The sequence below is a fragment of the Anguilla rostrata genome, chromosome 1, assembly GCF_018555375.3.
Source record: "Anguilla rostrata isolate EN2019 chromosome 1, ASM1855537v3, whole genome shotgun sequence".
NCBI classification, from domain to species: Eukaryota; Metazoa; Chordata; class Actinopteri; order Anguilliformes; family Anguillidae; genus Anguilla; species Anguilla rostrata.
The window spans coordinates 21,223,657-21,246,195 of record NC_057933.1 but is presented as its reverse complement, the minus strand read 5'-3'; the positions used below and the strand labels follow the sequence as shown (position 1 = coordinate 21,246,195).

The following is a 22,539-nucleotide window of genomic DNA, read 5'->3' as shown; positions in this document are numbered from 1 at the left end:
GGATAAACCCGTCTCAAATTGACCTCACCGACATGGCGATGTTCTTGCACGATTTGCTTCGCTGCAAGGGCCTGCTGAAATAGAAACCTCATTTACACTTCCGGTGTAAACAACGTTCCCCGTACAAGAGTGACCTAGCTGCCACTTAGCTCGAGCAGCGAAAGGACGAGCTCTCAAATATCAGACCTTCAGAAAAGTAAGTTTGCACTTAAAATATACTTGAATTAAATTATATACCCATCTGCAATGCTTGATTAGCAGGACAAAATATTTCTACGGTGTTGTATGTTCTATTGTAAGCAGTATGAGTACCAAAACAACATTGCTGGTGAATGTCGCTAGCTAAGGTAGCGTGATTTTTGGTTGCAAGCAGTAACTTATTGTGCATACCGAGCAAGAAGGCACAGTGTCGCTGTTTTATTAGATATGTACATGTTGAAATAGGGCTGGCTTGCTAGCGGCGTGTAGCCTGGTGCCTATTGAAAACATTGGCGGACTCCGAGTTTCGTAACCCAACGCTAACTTGGCTAACGTTCCTTTACTTCCTGTGCTAGGTAACTAGAATAATCGTTTTCCATTTTGTAGCCAGTTGGAAATGTTGCGATGGTTAGTGATTCTCGCTATTAGAAAGAAGTACTTGACTGTTAATTCATGTTAGCTGTTGCAATTCATGTTCACTTGGTAGGTATGTCGCTAGTAAGTACAGTGTGTGTTTAAATGTTAGCTTAAATTTCTTTTTGAGCTTTCTTTTAGAAGCTAATTTTAACTGACACTGATGCTGGCACATTATGTGACTTAAGGACTAAAATATTGCTACTGCTAGCGTTATGTTATACTTGGTAGCAATCAGGGTCACTGAATTTGTTTCATTTAAATGTAGTTTCGTCCCTTTGATGCCCCAGGTGTGCCATTAAGAAAGTAACAAAGCATAACTTAGCTGGCCATTGCAGAGGAGATGGACGAGCCTGTTGATCTACAAGGAGTGGAAGAGGAAGATGAATCTGATGAAGACGAGCTGTTTGATTGGGCCGAAGAAGAGGAGGAAGAGGAGCAGTTGGAAAACAATGAGATATCTCCACCCAGTGAGGACGCCTTTGAGATGGACACACCAGCTGAGCGCAGTGGCCATATAGCCGTGATTGATGGGATCTATATGTTTGTTTGGGGAGGATACAAGGTATATGTCAAGAAAACATAACTCACTTTATTATCAGGTAATGTGTGTTTTTTCTCTCATTCATTTGTTCCTTTGTATCTCAGAACACCCAGACTACTGGCTTTTTTGACTTCTACTTGCCAAGGAATGAAATATGGATTTACAACACTGAGACGGGAAGATGGTAATTGGATTCTTATTGTGTAATCTACAGGAGAATGTGAATTGATTTGTGCTGGTGCATGCATGTTGACAAGCTAATTACACCCAAGTTTCTGGAAGGTCAAATTAGCATTTAGACAAGATGGATGTGTTCTTACTATATCTTTGAATAAGTGACCTTGTCTTTCAGGGGCAGCCTGTGCTGTTGTGACGACAAGGCAGTGGGCACAAGAGCTTTAATTAACACATTACAGTCTTCCTATATAAAGCATTGTTGCTAGAACACTTGTTGATAAACCTCGTGTGTTTGCAGGAAGAAGCGAATGACCGAAGGAAACGTTCCCCCCTCCATGTCGGGCAGCTGTGCCGTGTGTGTGGAGGGCGTCCTCTATCTGTTTGGAGGTCACCACTCCCGGGGGAACACCAATCGGGTCTGTACCGCGCACACCCACATCCGATTGACTCCTCAGCACGGGGTCTCACAGTGGCAGCGCCCTATCCCTGCCCATGTGGCACTTGTCTTGTGTAGGAGGTTAGGTTTTTCACATTCAGGTCAGTGGTGCCATCCACAGTTTTGCTTTTGTCATGTCACCCAGCATGGTTTGATGTTTTTCATGGCGCTGGGCGGTTTCTACTCAGACAAGAATGAAGTCTGTCGTTATGCCACACTGACCTACCCAAAGTCACATGACAGTCATGGTTATCGGTTGTTTGGAGGCATGCTTTAGGAGAGGTGTGATCCTGGCAAAAAGAGGAATGGCCTACAGGTACATGAAAGGGGAGGGAGGTAAACCTCAGAAGCCTTCATGTTCATCAGTGTCCCTGTTCTTGTTTACAGTTCTATCGGTTACCGTTGAGGACACCAGGGGCACTGCGATGGGAGAAAATGAGGGATCTGAAGGGTCTGTCCCCCTCCTCCAAGGACAAGCTGGGCTGCTGGGTGCATAAGAACAGGTGCGGACCGGCTGCATGCTATCTGACTGGAGCAGACCAGAGTTTGGGGGCTTGTGCCATCTGTAGCATTTTAGTTCTTTGGGGCATGTAGGCATGCTGTCAGCATCCAACAGTGGACCGTCCTGCACAAATGGAGCTATACACCTAACCAGCATCATCTGACACCTGTACCTTGTCTCAATGATAGGCTGGTGTTCTTTGGAGGGTATGGCTATGCTGCAGTCGGATGTCACCTCGGAACCTTTGAATATGACGAGACTTCATTCTGGGTGAGACAGAGGCAGGACTTTATTCATTTAATTGAATAAACGAAGCTGTTTAGCGGACAAAATTTCCTATAACCGTGCTGAGTGCCAAAGCTGTGCTATTGCAGGCTAACGGTGTCGGACGAGGGTGGAACAACCATATCCATGTCCTGGACCTGGAGACTTTTGTCTGGTCCCAGCCAGTCACAAAGGTATCATCACATGTGCTATTCAAGTATTGTTCTGTTACATACATGATGTCACGGTTATTTGTCTCAGGGTGTTTGGAAGATATGATACACCCAGTTATGACAAATCATTAAGCACTGATGATTGTTACAAGTAAATACCCTGTGTGGTCAGTGTTTCCTGTTTTGATTGCATAACTAGGATAACGACTTTTTAAATGTATGTTTTTAAGAATTTTTTTTTAAGCTTTGTATACTTTAAGTAGCCTCATATTTAGCCTGACTGACCCAGTGAAAGCATAGTTAAGAGCAGTGTAATTTGTAATAATTCACACATCAAGGGTGTGTTTGTTTCTTGTGACAACTAATGTGCTTTCACCTTTTCCCCATAATCAACACAGCCAAAGATTGTCCGTGTAACTTCTGAGATTCCCCATCCTAGTTTACTCTGAGGCAGGCATCATGTCCACCACCTTTCAGAGTAGCCTGTCATTTGGACCAAGTAAATTAAAACAAACTTCTTGTACTGTATTCTTTGATGTGCGGTGGATGAATACATGGTACAACCCAAATGGCTTCACGGAAATGATTGAAACTTTTCCATTCTACCCACCAGGGCAATACCCCCTCTCCCCGGGCTGCCCACGCCTGTGCCACCGTAGGAAACCGAGGCTACTTGTTTGGGGGTCGCTACAGGGTAAGTGCTGCTTTCAAGCCGAGAATTTTCAGTAATTAAGACTGTGTTCTGATTAAGTAAACCATTTAGCCTCAGGAGTGTAGTGAGCTGTGGACTCAAAGGATTGTGGGAAGGAATGGCATGTGACAGGCTCACATTGTGACTTTGAAATCTTAATGAAATGTAATTATGTAGTAAATATTACAGTCTCCCTGGACAACGGTATAATACACTAAGCTGATTAAGGATGTAATTTTTTCGGTTTAAATTTAATGAATGGCCTATATTTTATTTATATTTTTATTTTTTTACCATAACAGGAGTACCGTCTGAATGACCTGTACTACGTAAACATGGATACCTGGGAATGGAATGAAATGTATGTTGTGCTGAAGTCTTTTCTTTCTAACCACTTCCATTGTTCTATATTTTTTGTCATTGATAAATCAGGCAAAAAATTCTCTTTAGGGTGATTATTCCAGGATTAAGAGTAGTGGTGATTTTTTTTAAATGCTGTTTTTTAGATGATCATCATTATTGTTCCCATACTCACCTAGTTATTACTGTCTGAAGTAATATAACTTAGTATATAATGCTGTTCTGATCAGTTGTGTGTTTTTCAGAGTTTGGCAATGTTATTGGTTATTTGGGTCTGGCCGTAACTCCCTAATGTCTGTCGCCCCCTACAGCAGCGTCCCTCAGTGTGGTCCAGTGGGCCGATCCTGGCACTCCTTCATCCCCGTGTCTCCAGACCACATCTTCCTGTTTGGTGGCTTCACCACAGACAAACAAACACTCAGTGAGCCATGGCCGTGCACCGCGCACTCCACAACCAAAATAAAAATATTGAGTACTTTTTAATAGGTACACTTTATATGGATTTATCAAATGTAGTTCTCTAGTGTTGTAACTGTATGCAACATAAAGCAGCACTCTGAATACTGTATTGTTTATTATTCTGTCTTCTGTAAATGGGTATTGTATTGACAGCAAGCCATTTAAAGCAAGAAAATTGCGAGCAAGTTTAGGTTTCGATCACTTAGTGGAGTGTTTGCATATCTGCTTGCTTTATGACTAGAGAATATTGGCATAATGTAGCTGCGCCAGCATTCAGGACCAACAATACAGGCTATGATGTTACTGTTCGGTACAAATTATAATCTATCTTAAATAAAAAGTTGTAAGATCAAAACAGAAAGTGCATGCTCTAGCAGTTCAAGCTGGGAGAGTGCCACAGTATTAGTATTCACTTGACCAACATTAAATGTAGCAGCACAAAGTTTTGTTCTAACCATAGTAACAAGCTCTATATTGTGATGACTGTGAGAGTTTTATATACTTGTTGTATCTATTGAAGGACAATATACCCTTTTAAAGCCACATTATGCCAGAAATAGCTATGTATGCCATAAAAATACATGTCCCATATTCACATCCCAGGAATTTCTGAATTTTCGGTAATTTATCTGTATCGGCTGTATGCAGGCTACTAGAGACAGTTATAGAAAAGTATCTCTGAGGTAGTTTAGTGACGAGGGTTATTACAGGTTCCAAAGCCTATTTATTATAAAAATACGAAAAAGGGTCAATATTACATATTTTTGGATACTGAAATTATCTGTTTTGAATGCATATAATAAAATACACAATTTTATATTTCTTTTCATTTTCTATGAAACAGAAAATAAGATAGGTACAGAAATTAGACACTGGCATTATGTGACTGTTGATAATTTAGGTCTACAAATAACCCAGGCAGGTATGGTGTGTATCCATTCTTGAATACACACACCTGACATTTGCATCATGCATAATATTATAGCCAGGCTGGAGTCAACCAGCAAACCTCTGCTTCTGGAACTCAGTGAGGTGTGAGTTATTCACTGTGTGGGTGTGGTCTCTCGCCACTCAGGTGATGCCTGGCTATTCTGTGTGAGCAGAAACGAGTGGAAGCCCTTCAAGCACAACAACACTGAAAACCCAAGGTAGGTTGTGTTGTACAATGACCCCTGCCATTTACTTTCATTGCTAAGGAGTCACTGATTTTCTGTACAAGACTAATGCAGTCTTTTTGTATTAATTTGCAATGTGAAGCCATGTTTACTGACACTGTTGCAGAGTATATTTAAAGTCTGTTTTGCAAATATAGTAGCAGCCACTTTGTCAGTAATGGGTTCTTTTAACAAGTTAATAGCAGTTATTCGATTTCTTTATTAATTGCTTTATCAATATGATTCAGCAATAAATTGCATGTACTTGCATTAAAATGTTCATAGTTTTGTCCCTAGAAGCACACACTAGACATGGACATAAGTCTTCATCATGCTATAATTTAAAATAGAACTCTGGGTTGTTTTCACCTGAAGTCATAAACACATGCATTGCAGTTTTGTTCACACCCACATTTTGTAACCATTCAACCAAAATTCAGATTTATCCTGACACTTGGGATCTAAATCTGTTTTGGTTTAAAATAACACTAATTGTTTCCAGTGTTCCACATATTTCCCTTCTTCTGAAATACTAATTGCATGCTTTTTAAAATGTATATTTTAGTAACGGGATATTTTAGAGGCTGCTGTCGAGACCGCAGTGCCTGTTTTAAAAAAACAAAAAAACAATTAGTATTGGTAAAAATTGGTATTAGTGAAGTAGTTATTGTGAGCGTGAAGCAGAAGGAAATTGTGCTGCAATCTTTGTTTATGTAGCACTGTGCCTTCATTGAAAACAACCCATGGTTTTTACAAATGATCCAAATAGGGAACTTGTACTACGTGTTTAGTGCTTATGTAATTTATCACTGATGTAACTTATGAGTTCCATCTCATTGTTTTCCCAGGCTGTGGCACACAGCCTGCGCTGGGCCTGAGGGCGAAGTGTTCGTGTTTGGGGGCTGCGCCAACAACCTACTGTCCCACCAGAGGGCGGTGAGTGCAAAGCCTCACACATGGGGGAAAAAAGTTTCATTTTGCATTTTTGGACTTGACTTATTCTGTCCCATGGATAATGCAGTCTGAACATTGTTTGTATTCTCTCAGCAGGCTCACAGCAATGAAGTACTGGTTTTCAGTGTCCAACCCAAGTCTCTTGCACGGTAAATGCACACATTTTTCATTCAATTGCACAGATAAGCTGTCCCTGGGTCCCTGCCCCAAAGATTCTATTCCAGTTCTCTCCTGCTTAAAAATACACTCAATGCCACTGTACTTCACACAGCCATACACTCCCAACATCAGTCCAATTGCATGTTATACATCACACTCCCTGTGCAAGTCTGTTTCACATCCCGGTGTACTAACAGGGACTTTCTCCCTAGGTTCTGCATGGAGGCAGTGCTGCGGCACAGGGAGCTCCTAGCGGGTTCCTGGAACTCCCTGCCTAAGCACCTGCTGCAGAGCTTGGCCCAGAGGCTCGACGGCATCAACACGCTGGGGTCCTAGACCCGTCTTCCTGAATGTGTGTGTGAGCGAGAGTGAATGAGTGAGTGTGTGTTAGGCTGCCCTGGTACAGGGGAAATTTCCTGCAACACCCCCCCTCCCTCCCTCCCTCCTCCAACATAAGCTACTTCCTCTCATTGAATGTTCTAGCCAGTGGTCTCCAACCCTGGTCCTGGAGAGCTACAGGGTCTGGTGGTTTTTGTTTTCACCTTAAAAGCAGCACCCAATTGGGAGCCAAGACACCAGGTGAGTTGAGTTAACCATGTAATCAACTGCTCTAATTGATTCATGAAGTGCACAGTCACTATGAAAACCAGCAGACCCTGTAGCTGTCCAGGACCAGGGTTGGAGACCACTGTTCTAGCGCATTCCCTCCTGGCCCACTGGGGTGAAAATACCCAGCGTTTGATGAAAACAACTGCCCGTGTACCTGTTGCTCAATTAGCCGGTGAATGTAATGCAAGAGGCTGATTTGCAGTTGGGGCCATTTCAGAGGGGGGAAGTCAGAAGATGGCGGACGCTGTGCAGTACCAGTGTAGCCCAAACCCTGTTTTTCGGCCAGTCCTTCCCCGGGTCTCTTGCAGCTGTCGCGCTTGACCAACGCAGGAAGCCAGCGCTCCGTTTACCTTTGTTAAATGTCTAGTTTTATCAAATGTATATTCTATAAAAATGTAGGTTTGTCGTGTGTATATTGCAAATTGTTTAAAAAAGTATATTTTACAAGAGAGTAGTTTCTGCACTGGTAGCGACAATTGACGTTTTGACTTTGTCTACATTGTATAGAGGAAAACCAATGAGATTTAACTAATATTTGAAGGTTTTGCACTAAACTAACTAAAGCAGACAATACAGTATGTCACTATTCAGTTGTACATTTTATTTTTCATCCAGATATTCAAACTTTGTCCTATTTGGTGTACTTTTCCTCCTGCCATTTTTAAAATCTTGAACATAAAATGTACAAGATTTTAAAAGGGGTTAGGGTGTATTCATTATATACAAAAAGATGCAAGTGTAAAAATAAGTTTAGATTTTGCTTAAGTGGGAAATTGTGGAGAAGGCTCAACTGGAAAAAGAACCAGTTGATGAGGGGAGCATCTTATAATCTTCAGGTTTAAATAGTCTGCTATGAAGCAATTTCAAGGTACAATCTCATATTGGACATTAAAGGCATTTGGATCAATTGAGCACAGTTTAGCTCCCATCATGTCACTACAACCTTGGTCTTTCCTGTGAATTGGGATTTCTTTTCAAAATTGGCAATTGGTAGCAATCCAAGGATTTGTTTTGTGGTGTTTTGTCCTTTCCCGCTTTCTAACATTTAGAAGTCTGTGGGGCAGGTTTGCCGCTCATTTCTTCTTCGCCGCCAGCAGATTGGGTGCTGATACCTTTACTTTGCCAGGGATGTTCCTCGATAAATCTGTGTCCTGAAATAATAAAAAAAGAATATTACTTTTTCATGACCAGAACGTTTTTTCTGAACTTACTTTTTCTTATAGTCATTAAAAAAGTAAACAAATCTGGCTGGAACAGTCAAAGTGGGGAAAAACATGGCGGTGGCCAATTTGTCATGTTGAAGGGAAACTGGCTGCTCTGCACTGGAACCATTACAGTTTGTTCCGTTTCGGACTAGTGGGGACTCCATTTCAATCTATCATTCACACAGAGTAGAGTAGATGTTATGTAAGCCCACAGTAGCCTGTGGACAGAGATAATTGGAACTTGCTGGCAGAGTGCTCAGTCCATCCACGAGGCCTTAGCTGCTGTACCTTAACGCTGCGGAAAAGGTCTTTCTCTCTGGCCGTGGACTCCTTGGATTTCATGAAGCTAAACACTGCCGTTCGGGCCGCTGTGGAAAGGGGACACGCAGGAGAACGTCACCGTTTGTTCACAGAGTAGCACTTGGGTGAGTCATTGTCTGGCCAGCAGAATCAGTGAACATACCTTTTCCCTTCTTCTGTGTACCTGGAGTCAACTTTACTTTGTGCCTGGAACGACAGATTTCTATTATTTAGCCAGGACACAACAGCAGCTTGTTATATTAAATATATATTTAAAAAGGAAAACCATCTAAGGAGTGGGAACATAAGGATTTAAACAATTTCACATCAGGGTAATTATTAGGAGGATCATTTCTGAGACTTTTCATAGCAATGAAAAATGGTTGCCTTCTAAAATGGCACCCCACATTGATGCTGATTGCTTGGTATCGAGTGCAGTTCCAGGGAAGTCTTACTTGTAGTTGGTGAGGGCAGTGTAAGGGCCGCAAACAGGCACAGCAAAGAGCAGCATGTCTTCCGAGTGAGGCTGGCCTGTTAGAGAGACCAGCAAACTCTCTCCCTCCTACAGCGGAAAGGGTACAATCACACGTGTGTAAACAAGATGAGAGATGCACAAAACAAAATGCACGGCCTGGGATGAAGTGACCCAGCAATTGTACATTAATGTGCTAATACAGACCCTAATGTATGTGTGCATTCAATTAACTAGATGGCTGCTCATTTTGCGAAGCAGTAGAAATTAATACTGACAAGAAGCATGTTAAAATGGTGTTCCAGCCAGAGCTGCTGGGCGGCTCATCCTGTTTAAGGCACTGTTCCAGTGCATGGATGGGCCTGATGGTCAAGATGGTAATGGTAAATTTGGAGAGGAAAAGAAGCTTAAACCGTGGCCACTGTTCATCTCACCTCTGCTCCAGGGTTGTCCTGTTCCGGGTCATCAGCCTCCTGCATCACAGGCACACGCAATCAGTATCACAGTCCCTTACTATCTAGACATTAGCTTCTCAGAACACCACTGTCACCAGCCAATCGGGCTTATACCTTCTCGTCTTGTTCCTGTTCCCCAGCTGCTGGACTCTCCTCCTCTCCAGCCTGGGGTTCTGGTCTTTTCACAGCACCTCCCTGTGGCCGGGGATTGTGTGCTGGTTTCTGGGGAACTTTCCGGACCACTGGTTCCCCTTTCACCTTCCCCTTCTTGCCCTTTTTCACCTTCTCTTCCTTATTGGATCCTGCAGACTGAGGACACAAGCAGGTGGCCGTTGATATACACACAATTATTAGAATCAGTACTACTGCTTGTACATTAAAGTACCCCTCCAGATATATTTTAAAACCTTAAAAAATAATATAATTATTATTATATTATTATTATATTATATGTAGTAGAAACTTTGTTTTAATTATGAAATATTTTCTGTGTAATTAACTGCATTTTTTCTGCCATACAATGAAAGTGGAAAGTCTGTCTTGTTAGGTGATTGGAAGAATATTCTGGAAGTCTGCAATACTAATGACTTATGCTATACCAATAAAGAAACTTGGCAAGGAAAACAAAGTCCTCCAGCTCTGAGCTCCCTGTCATTTGGCCTTTTTTTCACACTGTAATGCAGGTGTAGGCAACTCTGGTCCTGGAGTACCAAACATACATACTACATAACTGGGTTAAAACGTAATGAACACAAGTAACCATGGTGCTGGAGTACTCAACATTTCACCATTCAGACTCGTAATCTATCAAACTCTTGAAAGATAGCTCAGATGGAACAAAAACCAGAAACATAACTGGCATTCCAGGACAACGGTTGCTTACCCCTGCTATATTGGAAGAAAAAGTTTCCTATATCTGTAGTCCACCCAGATAAAGCAGAACTGAGTACTTTATACAGTACTTTATGAAAGTGAGAGAAGCAGGGAAGAATTCCATATCCGCTCCTCTGATGAGGTCACAGAGCAGCTCACCCCCAGCAGTTTCATGCGCAACTCCCTGTCCTCTTCATCCTGGTCCTTATACTTGTCCTTGATTTTCTTCATCTTGTTCTGGATGGGAAAACCAAAAACAACCAATGGCCGAATGTCACCACAGATGGCAAACATGATTAATCAATTTGCACATTATAACCGTGAGAGGACCGGGAGGATGATGTTCAAACCCAGCAGACTTAAAACTAGTAAAGCGACATTTGCCCCTGCTGATGGAGTAGAGCTCCAGTTAAAAGATAAAAACATAAGGAAAACAACCGTGCCTTTTGGCCTCTCTTCAAAGGCTGCTGGAAGTCTCCGCCTTTGGCAGCATTCTTTTTGTCCTGATTGGCTGCAGCTGACTCCTCGCATTTGGTCTCTGTGTGTTCCTGGTCGTCACTGCCATCCTGCGGTTTCTTCTTTTTTTTCATATCTCTGAAAGACGGGAAGAAAAGTTGTCAAAGTTCTTTAGCAAAATACAGAAATAATGCAAAACACTGACCATGCTTGCATGACTGCTAGTACTCAGCTATCATTCAAAATATTAAAGAATTCATAATATCACCATACAGAACTAGCTAGACAAATCGGATTGTTTTTATCTGCCTGTATTGTGACAGCGGGCTATAAAATACAGGCTTGAAATGACGCAAACTCCAGTGGTGTAAAGCTATTCAAAATGTACTGTCTTGTAAGGACACATTAGCTAAAGTAAATCTTACTGACTGAATAAAAAGTCCCTGGTGATAGATAGCCAGCAACAACTGTAACACAGAACAGCTACAAGTTCAATCCCAGTTTCTGTTGTGGAAAAATGGAAGTTAGACTTCATTGTTTGCTTATACCCCACAAATGGAATACCAAACTCCCAAACAGCACATTAGGAACATTATTTTTTTTAAATGACATCCAGCATCCTCAAATATTTGGAATATTGCTAGCCCATGATTACATGCCATTTCACATGGGTCTTACCTTCGCTGCTTAGCCGTCAGGTGTTTTCTCCCCTGCAAATCCACGTCAGACTGTAGGAAGACAGGCAGGCTGCCACTTAACTACCATCTGATATACTCAAAAGGTTTATATAGGAACGTAGGGTAAACTGATTACATGATTGTTCAGACTCTCTCAGGACAATGTGGATAGTCAGGGTTATTTAGATTCATTATTTAGGTTAGTTGGATTCATGTGATGGTCTGTCTCACCTGATTGGATGACTGCTGTTTGAAGCCAGAAGATACACTCAGGAGGCCCCTGACAGAAGAGACAATTTACAATTTCTGTAAATTCCTTGCATCTTCCTACATTTATGAAAGTACACTGGGAGGACACTTGGTGGAAAGCCCAGCTAAAGCACTCATTGCCTGGTCCTGTCCTTCCCAGTGTTAACAGAGGCTTGCAGCCCTGCAGGACAGTACATAATTGGAAATACTGTCATATTATTAAGAAAATAAAATAAAAACACAATAGACTTTCCTCAGTTCTAACCAAAGTTCAATCCTTTCTCTTCAGTTTCACTACTAAATCCACCGACAGGCAAAAAAGGTCACTATTTTAACAGAAGCAGTAAATGGCTTTGGCTCTGGAAGCAGCTGAATGCTCATGTCTGGGGGGCTGTGTTACCTGGATGATTGCAGGTGGGACAGGGAGATGGTGGTGTCAGGAAAACTTATCTCCTCCCCATCCTCCTCAGCCTTCACTTCTGCATTGTTCCCCTCCTCCTCTCCATCCTCTTCCTCCCCCTCTGACGCCTCCTGGTGGTCAGACTCTCCCTCTGAATCTTCTGCTTCCTTGGATTCCTTCAGCAGACTCTCCGGCTCATTGGAATCCTGCCCATTCCCTTCCTCTTCCAACTCTTCTGTAATGGGTTCTTCTCCTACCCCTTCTCCTTCCTTCACCCCATTGTCTTCTTCTCCCTGCTCTTCAGTGTCACCTTCTCCCTCGTTGCTACTGTCATCACCTGGAAAGATTAGAAAATTCCGTACGACAGTAATAGCCCTCCAAACTTGCACTGCTGTCCTATTAAATGGTACCTGTGCTTTCAGTGATCAAGCCTTGTAGCCTGTCATTCTATTTCTAACTATCTAGGACTTGCTACACCTCTGTAACCACTCTAGTTGAATTCATGGCAATTGATACAAAGTACCTGAGTGCTATACTGTGTTAACTTGAATAAAGAGAGAGCAGTTCTAACAATGTAATAAGCAATAAAATATAAGTGGCTTTACTCAGACATTCTTCTTAAGCAATATCCAATATGCATAACTCTTCAGCTCCCTGTAGTGTTTATTTCATTTCCTACTCTTCTGGTTGCTTTTTTCAAGCAAATGTAAAACACAGAAAATATTTCAGTTATGACACCATTTAATAAAAGCTTTTAATTTAAAAATGAAATTTCATTTAAATGTTTTGCTATGTTATTAGGATTACAATATGAAAAAGAAGATTAGCTACAAACCTTCATTGTATTTAGTTGAATCGAGGGACATTTATGGTGTAGTATGTACTTACTTTCTTTAAAGTAAAAATCATCCATTATCAAATCATATCCTGCCGCCCACTAATGTATTACTGCTGCACTGTAGTGTACACTTCTGAACAAATAATATAAATGTGTTGCAATAACCATAAGCACTGCCTATGAATCAAAGGGGCAGGTGCATGTAGCTAGTAATCATGATTAATCCACGGCATTTAGCAAGTAATACAAGTGGCTTCATGAGTAAGATGCATCGGCGTGTTACTGTGGGAGGACTACATTTCTGGCATTAAAACCTGGTTCCTGGAAATGCAGAGCTCGACAAACCTTTTTCTAAAAATGGACAAGGAACATCAAGATGCATGTGATTCAGTGACTGCATGCAGCAGTTGGAGAATGTGAATAATGTGTGTGTGTTCAGGTTAATGTGTATTGAGTACTCGAGTTAGTGAGAGAAACTGTACAGTACCGATGAGCTCCTCGCCATCGATAAGCAGGTCCGCAGTGCTGTTGGTCACCGACTCCATGTCCTCCTCCACAGTCTTCACCTTCCTCTCGTCTCGGTGTCTCCACAGGCTCTGCTCATCCACCTGCGCAGACCATCGTTACCATCGTCTTCCTCATCATACTCAGAACCGTAAATGCCTACACGCTCATACACACCAAAAGAGATTCGGAACTATTCCAGAAGCTCCTGAACCTGCGAAAGTTCCACCATACCTTAAAGAGGAAGCCGAATCCCATCATGAGATAGGAGGGGGGCAGAAAGTTCTTCTTCCCTGAGAGCAGAGACATCCAGGTTCATATATTCCCATGCATAGACTTCACTTCACTTTACCCTACTGGCCAATAAGGAACCCAAGAGGAAGTACACCCTGTAGCTACCTGAACATCAAAGTCCAACATATACAGTATAACATTACCCACAACACCGCAATGGCCCAGTGTCAACAAGTAAATGTTTGGAAGCAGAGAGCACAGATTTTTAGTTTTTCCCACCTCTGATCATGAAGCTACCAGTGGTCAGGTACTCTCCAGTGGGGGCTGTCTTCGACACCTGTACAGGTGAAAACAAACCGGTGTCAGACCAGCAGTGCGATACTCCCCCCATCAACCACACCTGCCTAATAAAAGTTAGAGACACTCTGCATTTTGCACAAGATTAGGGGTAGAACCTAGGAAGCATTAGATGATACTGATTCAGTGTACAAAAGTATTCCCACCAGGGATATTAAAACAGGTTTAGGACAGACTGACACGTTCACTTATTGGTGCTCAATCAGAACTAAGCAGCTTAACTTATTTATATGGAGCCACTCTTCTAATAATTGTGCTCCAATTTCAATGGCACCAGGCACCATCCACCAAAAGAACTCACCTGGTGATGGTGCACCCACCAGGCACTGGTGATGACCTTGGCATCCCAGGCTGCACTGTAGCACACTGACATGGTGCCCGCCTCCGTCAGCGTGCGCGGAGGAATGGGCTGACCTGCAACAGCACTGCATGAGCATGGCACAGACCTGAGAGCAGACCCCAAGAGGGGTGAACTCTCCAAAAGCCATTGGTCCAATAAAACTGCTTAAGGGGATGGAAGTGTCTACTCTATCATTTCAGTTAATTCAGAGTTGCAATAAAAATAATAACAAAGGCACAATCTGTCCCAACACTGCTTCACCCTTCTCTGCCACCCCCACATCCTCATTGAAGCATTCAGGTTTGTCATCCAATCAAACTGCACATCTGTATGTTATGAAAGAGTGGAGGGAGTGGTTTAGAAAGAGCTGTTGATATCGGGGACGTCTCACCTGTCGGGTTCTTGATGACGCAGCTGGTGGCGCCATGGAGGTCGGCGTGGACGTAGATGTCACCTGCAGAGACGATGGGAGAATCGGAGCTTCCACACCTGACTGGCAAGCTGAGGTACCATGCAGTCTCAAACAAAGCACATTTGCATTCTGGCTTTTGTTACAGTTTTTTTTGCAGTTGTATAGGGTGTTTTTTTATTCTTTAAAACATTTTTGTTCAGATTATATTATCGCTATAGATTATACATTTAAAGAAAGATCCCGTTTTGTCATGGACAACCACCTGTAAGGTAGTGAATAACTGTGTGTGGTGTGTGGAAGTTGACAACAAATAATTTAGCAGCAAACTATCTCCTTTGCGGGTAATGATCACCCGCAAAGGGGTGGACTATCAATGGGTTGGGTAAAGCCCCTCTCTCACCTGTCTTCAAGTATCGTTTGACGATCATCTCGTTCTGCTGCTGGTCCCGCCCTGCGATGATGAGGTAATTCTCAGAACTGATGAACCAAAGAAACTTCTCAAACCTGCGAGTGTTAAAAAAGTGTTAAGAAATCCTTGATCGTGTGTAATAACTAAGAATGAACTACAATTGAACTTCCTCCACATTGCTGGCTGATGTCACAGAGAAAATGCAGATTTGAGAGAAGAAATGTAGTGGTACCATGTTAAAGGAGACAAAGGTCTCTCTTACTTCTCACCACAAATGAACATACAGTCTTATGGTAATCAGCACGTTTACATAAAGTGGGGACTCATTGGCTTAGGTCACTTAATACACACAAACATTCAAGTAACAATTAACATACACATCTATTACTGTTTATCACTAATGACTACATTCTGGCAAGTGAAGTATGTGTTACACTAAATTCCTTATCTTAATTATGTATGCCAACAAGCTGCATTGGTGAGAAGATATAAACACAATACACGACAGGTGTGGAAAACTTTTGAGGATTCTAGCCATGCTCCATGAGTCTTACTTTAACTTGTGTGTGATACACAGGGATCTCACCAGTAGACTTTCCTGGCCTTCTGAATGGTTGTCACAGTTTGAACCTCTTTTAGCGTTTGCTTGGTCTTCTTCTCTGCAGACTTAAAAGCCTGAAACAGAAATCAGATCAGCAATGAGGATTTGACATAATTATTTAATTAGCCCCAACCACAATATTTCCAAACTGATGGTCAAACTTTTCCTATGTCAATTTTGAGCAGATTTAACATACTGTACAAACATTCTCAGTCTACCAAAACATTCATGGCCCCTGGTATTTTTCTGTTATAGCAAATAAGGACTGTTAGTGGTTTAGCTCCATGTTGTTGAGTGTACTTGGTATGAATTTTAATGCTAGTGAGCTTGCTAAAAGATTAGCTACTCGGCTCTATAATGCTTCAATGCGAGTAAAAAGCTGACCAGCTTTATACATTCCTTAGCATATAAAACAAGCCAAATAAAATGACTTTCCTTTGTTTGGGGGCCTGGGAAATTATGATCCTTTCACGTCACCTTCTGTGCGGCCTCCACTGTTTTCTGCTCCTTCTTCGCCGCGCTCCGCTTGTGGTCATAGTATCTGAAAGAACGTTTCAAAAAGCAAAGTGTCAATCAAGGTTACAAGAATTAAAAAAGGTTTTTAGTAGCGATGTTCCTGAAAATGGTCAGATTTATGAGGTATCCAACCCATGCTCAATCAAGCATGCAATATTTATATATTTTTAAACCAATGTGGTGGATATTGATACCACAGTTTTGGATGCCCCCCTTAAAATCCACATGTACAAGCTGTACAGAGCAAGCAGGTGCCCACTTCTTTGCATTGGCATGGGCCGACAGGCTGAGGTCCACCTCGACCAGCATGGGTTTGTTTTTCTGCACTTTGGTCTTTTGAACTTTGTTCTTGTTCTTCTTCTTCTTCCCTTTCTGCCCCTCACTCTCGTTTGGTTCCTCCTCCGCCTCCTCCTCCTCTTCTCCCTCCTCATCCGAGCCAATGTATGGATTCCTGGGAAGAGAAGGAATGAAGACGTTAAACAGATGACAAACTCCAGTGAAAACGCAACAGGAGGAAATGCTTGTTGGCCCTGAACATACGGCTCAGGTCAGATGCAATAACAAATCAGTTAACATTTTATAAGATGGTATGCAAATGTGGAAGACTCACCGCAGTAGCATGGTGATGTGGTTGGTCTGCAGCTTCAGCTCCTTAATGGCGCACGCCACAGGGTCACCGGCGGCCTGGGCCTCCTTCACAATCAGGCCAATCTCTGTCCAGTCCACCTGGTTGGCCAGCGCACTCTGCACTACCTGCAGCGCCCGGTCCACCATGGCTAGGTTCATCTCCACCAGCTCACCCTTCACCCTATCCACCTCCTGTACAACGTGATCATCGTCACCATCATGACACATAATCAGATATCACCAGAATCACACTCCATGTCATTGTAACAAAAAAACTAAGTGTCATCACTCACACCAAATGAGCACATCTTTCAGATGCATTTGTTCCCCATAAGTCAGTGTAGTTCTATTCAACTATATAATCAGAAGAATGATTACCCTTTGATTATATTATAATTAAATACTGCGTTACATCAATTATGACTACACATTTTATATACATTCTTAGCTCAGGAAACTGTTTTTTTATGAAATGGGAAGAAAACAAGTCATTTATTATTCTCCTTTGAGTAACATATTGTAATAAGAAATCTGTTCTTTGAAAGAAATCCTTATTTAAAAGGTTTATGCCAACCATCTTCCATTGCCAGTCCATTCATAGCACAAATGACATAAAACATGAATTGCTACAAAGACAAGATGTCCAGTCTGAAAATTAATTTTACTGCTTTCTTGGGAGATCAATGGGCTGCGTTTGAGGCCCGTTAATCTGAAAGTTCCATTGACCCTTGTGTTGAAAGAGTTTGTGAACCACTGCTCACCTGGGCTTGGTGCAATGACTCCAGTCGCTGCATATGGTCCTTCCTCACGTTGTCCAGTTTCTTCAGAGCCTGCTTCTCCTGCTGAAGGGCCTTCACATCAATCTTCTGGCTCTCCATCTTCGAGTAGAACTCATCCACTGCCTAGAAGCATAGATACACAACTAGCATTATCAATTGCCTCATAATAAATTTAGCTTGAAGACAGTAGAATGGAAGGTCTGTATACGAGAAAGTTTATACATGGGTGACAGAATGAATTTTTAAAACAAAATTCACTCGCCTTGTCAAACGACTCATACTCCACATAGGGGCTCTTGACATGTTGGGCAAACAAAAAGGGGTGGAACTCCTCATACCTGTCAGTCATATGAATGTCATACACAAGTGAAAATTTAATTACACAAAATTATTATGCAAAGGGAAAACATCCAACAATATATACCCCCCCAAATAAAGATCTCAATACTGAAAAAACAGTCCTCAAAACAGTGAACTGAACATTGAGCAACAATAAAACAAAAAATAAAACATTTTAGAAAGTAATTGGTGTGGAAATTTGTTTAACGGTTCATACGTAAGCAAATCCTCTGGAGGCTTGTCTGGTGCTAAACTTGGCTTCTTTTCACATTTCTGGACAATGTAGCCCTACAATCAAAACAAAATAACAGTCAACAGTGAAGATGTCTCATCTGTTACTCCCCAAAAACCAATGAATGAACTGACATACTCAAAGTACAAACAAAACTATAATATTGCAACCATTCATCTTGATGATGAGAGGAGAGAGTTGTTACAGAATAATTACTTTCCCACTGAAGTTTGCTGATTTCTCCATGTACTCTTCTGCCATCTGAAGAGCTTCCAGAACCTTCGGAGCATCTAAACAAAAGAAAACATCAATGAAAATGTCTTCTGCAGCGTACTGGCTACAGTATTGTTTATTCCAGAGCAAAATAAATTCTCACTCCCAAAATGATTAATAGTATGATTAGCTGAATTGCAAGTAATTTGTTAGGTGGAATAAATACAAGTTGTTTGGAGTAGAATATGTTGTTCAGTGTTACAAACTACTGCCACAGAAAACTAGATAACACAACATGGTTAGCACTGTAAAAAAATAAGGAAAATCCATCTCAGAAGTCAGCAAGTTGGCTTTTTGTAAAGCAGATTGAAAAGATCTGACTTTCACTATAAATTTAGAATTAATTAAATGGTTAGTCAGTTAACTATGATTCGGCAAAAGCAAGCAAGCTACATAACTAGTTACAGTGCCGTGAAAAAGTGTTTGCTCCCTTCCTGATTTCCTCTATTATTACACACTGAATGGTTTCGGATCTTTAGACAAAATATAATACTAGAGAAAGGGAAACTGAGTAAATACAAAACACATTTTTTTACATTATTATAAATGAAAAAAGTTATCAAACACCCATATCACTCTCATTATGGTTTGCTGGTCCCAGAGCCTTAAAATGGCTTTGTAAACCTTTCCAGACTGATATATTTCAACAACCTTTTTTCTTATCTCTTCTGGAATTTGACTGTGGCTTGGTGTGCATGTAGAAACTTTGTGGTGACTACTTCTGATGGTAAGGTTCAATATGAGTGAGGTTTAGATTCACCAGGGCAGGCTGCAATCAAGCCTGGCTGTGTGCAATCAGCAGAATCTAATTATCAATTAATTCATTAATTTGGTTAATTGAGTAAGTAAGGGGGCAATTACTTTTTCACATGGGTGATATGAGTATTTGATCACTTTTTCCATTCAATAAATTAAATCATTTTTTAAATGTGCTTTGTGTTTACTTGGTTTCCCCTCAACTAATATTACATTTTGTCTAAAGATCTAAAGACCAAATATGCAATAATAGAAGAAATCAATAAGGGAGTAAATACTATTTTACGGTACTATTTTTCGACACTTTATATTGATTAAACCTGCCTATTCACAACAAAGTGTTACATATGACTTAATATGACTTAGCTAGGTCAACTAGCAAGTTGGCTAGTTTAGACATTTTGTGTTATGAAATGTTAGGCATGCAGGATCAGAATGTCAATCAAAACAATTAAAAGACAAAGCCAGGCTGCTAGCCACCTGGATAAGATGAAATGATTTACTTTTACAGTGAGACTTGAAAATTGTACCAGCTCTCTTTGGGGTTACCTTGAGCAATGTCAAACTGGCTGTCCAATTTCACAAAGCCAGAGAGGCCCACCTCTATCAGGCAGTGCTCAATCAGGGTGGCCCCATATGCTGCAAAAATAGAAACATAAAAAAACAACAATGAGGAGGCTGTTGGAATATTTCAAAGCAGGTGTCTGGAGGGTGATGAATATCACTTACGAAGGTGTGGATTGAGGATCCGTTTCACTTGCTCTCCTTTAGTGTCACTAGACAGGATTTCAGTGAGCCTTTAAAAATAAAATTATTTAGCACGTCAGAGTATTGTCATAAGCACGTACATGTATCCAAGCAACCAAAAGAATGTTTCACAAAATATACGCTACGCATTAAAGTAATAAAAAATAGGAAAATCTCATGCTGCCCTATCATACAATTCCCCCAATCCCCACACTGTTGCCCTGCTCTGTCCACGAGCTCTCCCACTCTCCACAAGAGGCCCTCTTACCTTTCCAGGCTGATAAGGGGCTCTGGGGCCCTGGCGCTTTCTACAGGGTATCTCTCCCTAACTGCGATTTTCACATCCTCAGCTTCAGCCGTGCGAAAACGCAGCAGGTTCAGGATCATATACTCATGGTCTGTCAGGACAATGTTTCCCTGTGGAAAGGGGAATGTGTTAGGTATCGTTGATATGACACTCCTACATTACAAGACTCACACCAACATATATTTAATATATACTAATGTCAATGACCCCCCCTTCACAGCACCAAAAACGGGATAATTAAATAAATGGTTCATCTGTAAACAATACAAAAGATTGGCCTATTGAGAGATGTTTTTGAACTAGCAATAGATAAGTTAATTTGAGTGTGTGTAACCTGATTTCCTAACAGGCCATCTATAGAACAAAATGCCAGTGCTGTGCATCAATAATTGGACTGAGTTTAATGAGAAATAATATGAATATGACTGGACACCTAAACGACCATGTAAGTTTCTCACCCTGTCATAAAGCTCAATTATCAGGTGGTAGGCAGCTTCGTCTGAGCCAAACTGGAGGTCCACGATCCTGTCCACTCCCAGCTGTCTCACCATCACCATCCGCCGGGACTTCAGGTGTTTTCGGCACTAGTGTCACATAGTGACTATTGTTAATGGAAATTAATTCACCTCACTGCACACAATGGCAGAACAGAGCAATCAGGAATACTTACTTTCATGGCAAAGCCAGAGGGCATCATATTTTTGGGCCATTCAAACTCTGTTGAGTGAATGCGTATTCCAGACTCCAGCAACAGCACAGCCTTGGAGTCAGGCCTGAAACAAAAAATCTTGCATTCGTCAGTTTTCATATTACAGGGAACATATGTAAACTTAACTGTCTGTTTCAGCAAAACCTTAAATGTTAACTTTATCTTGACTGCTATAAATACTTTGATCAAACAATGGTCCCTCACTAAAACAGCTATAGGTTTATATGTCCACCTTTTGATACATCTCAACAAGAAACATTTTAAAGGGTATTTTAAACGTCGCTCTCATGGTACATAGCAGCAATGCAACTTACTTTTGCAGACGGATTAAATAAGTCTTATTGTCGATGTCATAGATGTTGTTCACTCTCATACCAAGGAAGCTGCAAGGGCGGGAAGAGAAAAGCACTGACAATGTTCAGAGAAATGCAAAAGTGGCGTAAATCCTCGTTGATTACACACACGAAAAATGTTACGTCGCTGAATTGAATTGAACAGATTCCTAGCTATCCTCCAGTGGATACTGTTACGGATGCCAACTCTATCTAGCTGGGTGTCTAAATTACGAATCTCTGTAAAGCCCGTTAAGTGACAAATTACCAAATGATGTCGATAAACCAGCTTGTTAGTATGATCTTTTTACAGGGTAAAGCTGAATGTAAAGTTGGCACTCGCTCACCGCTAACGTTAGTTCTTGCGAATTTGACAAACGCCAGCTAGCTAGTTGTCTAATACAATGCTCAAGAAACCTTACAAATGATATCTTACTTGGCATTGATCTCGGCGATGACAGCCCTTATATCCACTGTATTAAATCTGCTTTTCATGGTAACTGACGTTATTAAACCAGCCAGCTATCGCAATAACATGCGTTGAACAGTCATCCGACATTAAAACCACGCGCATGCGTGATTTTCCTACGGAAGCCCGTTTATTTGCCATTATCGGCTTTTGTTTAATATTCGCGCCCGTATGGTGCAGTCGATAGCTTCTTTTGTGTTTTTAGTTTCTTGTAAAACAAAATATGGTGTACAAAAACATGTACATCAAATGAATTATATCAAACTTAAAAAAATGTTAGCATTAACTCAATCAAATGATAGATGTGAACTGTACGAGTCGGAGTAACGCGAATCACAGATTTCCGCTGGGTAGTAACTGAACCAGATGTTTAGGCCTACTTTGTATTAATTGAAGAGGGTAGCCTACATTTTCCTTCCATTAAAGTTGAAACATTCCAAATTAAATGCAGTGTTACAAAAAATACAGCACTGAACTCCAGTTGCTAGTCAAAGCCTCTTGTCATTAAAACTGGAGATGGAAAGATGAAAGTCGACCAGTCTGTTTCTGTCGTAATATCAGTGATATTATTGTCACA

General features: G+C 41.3%; 2 protein-coding genes across 6 annotated transcripts; one reads left to right on the top strand and one right to left on the bottom strand.

Moving 5' to 3' along the window:
* The first annotated feature begins 62 nt into the window (after positions 1-62).
* klhdc2 (kelch domain containing 2) lies at positions 63-8,276 on the top strand. Of its 4 annotated transcripts, none has more exons than XM_064329912.1 (14): positions 63-196; positions 903-1,177; positions 1,261-1,340; positions 1,632-1,749; positions 2,157-2,272; positions 2,460-2,541; positions 2,646-2,729; positions 3,322-3,402; positions 3,702-3,760; positions 4,071-4,180; positions 5,294-5,366; positions 6,221-6,308; positions 6,423-6,475; positions 6,698-8,276. In XM_064329912.1, exons 2-14 carry the CDS (start codon positions 956-958, stop codon positions 6,819-6,821), a joined length of 1,290 nt encoding a protein of 429 aa, XP_064185982.1. In that variant the 5' UTR covers positions 63-196; positions 903-955; the 3' UTR covers positions 6,822-8,276. The 4 variants fall into 4 exon arrangements, with proteins under 4 accessions (XP_064185982.1, XP_064185987.1, XP_064185993.1 ...); XM_064329917.1 differs by having other exon boundaries at positions 99-196; positions 881-1,177; XM_064329923.1 differs by lacking the exon at positions 63-196 and adding an exon at positions 329-347.
* Positions 7,675-22,074, bottom strand: LOC135251901 (ribosome quality control complex subunit NEMF-like). Of its 2 annotated transcripts, XM_064329765.1 has the most exons (32): positions 21,930-22,074; positions 21,476-21,544; positions 21,123-21,225; positions 20,911-21,036; positions 20,414-20,562; positions 20,128-20,195; positions 19,948-20,037; positions 18,586-18,659; positions 18,355-18,425; positions 18,057-18,136; positions 17,781-17,917; positions 17,003-17,211; positions 16,652-16,843; positions 16,354-16,417; positions 15,862-15,950; positions 15,267-15,370; positions 14,846-14,908; positions 14,416-14,528; positions 14,037-14,094; positions 13,758-13,816; positions 13,507-13,627; positions 12,182-12,518; positions 11,764-11,812; positions 11,534-11,583; positions 10,843-10,993; positions 10,559-10,636; positions 9,641-9,835; positions 9,506-9,544; positions 9,055-9,161; positions 8,763-8,806; positions 8,588-8,667; positions 7,675-8,245 (listed from the first exon to the last, which is right to left on the bottom strand). In XM_064329765.1, the coding sequence occupies exons 1-32, from the start codon at positions 21,986-21,988 to the stop codon at positions 8,168-8,170; spliced, it is 3,306 nt and encodes a 1,101-aa protein (XP_064185835.1). In that variant the 5' UTR covers positions 21,989-22,074; the 3' UTR covers positions 7,675-8,167. The 2 variants fall into 2 exon arrangements, with proteins under 2 accessions (XP_064185835.1, XP_064185844.1); XM_064329774.1 differs by lacking the exons at positions 19,948-20,037; positions 20,128-20,195; positions 20,414-20,562; ... (2 more) ...; positions 21,476-21,544; positions 21,930-22,074 and adding an exon at positions 19,294-19,354.
* Between the last annotated feature and the right edge of the window lie 465 nt (positions 22,075-22,539).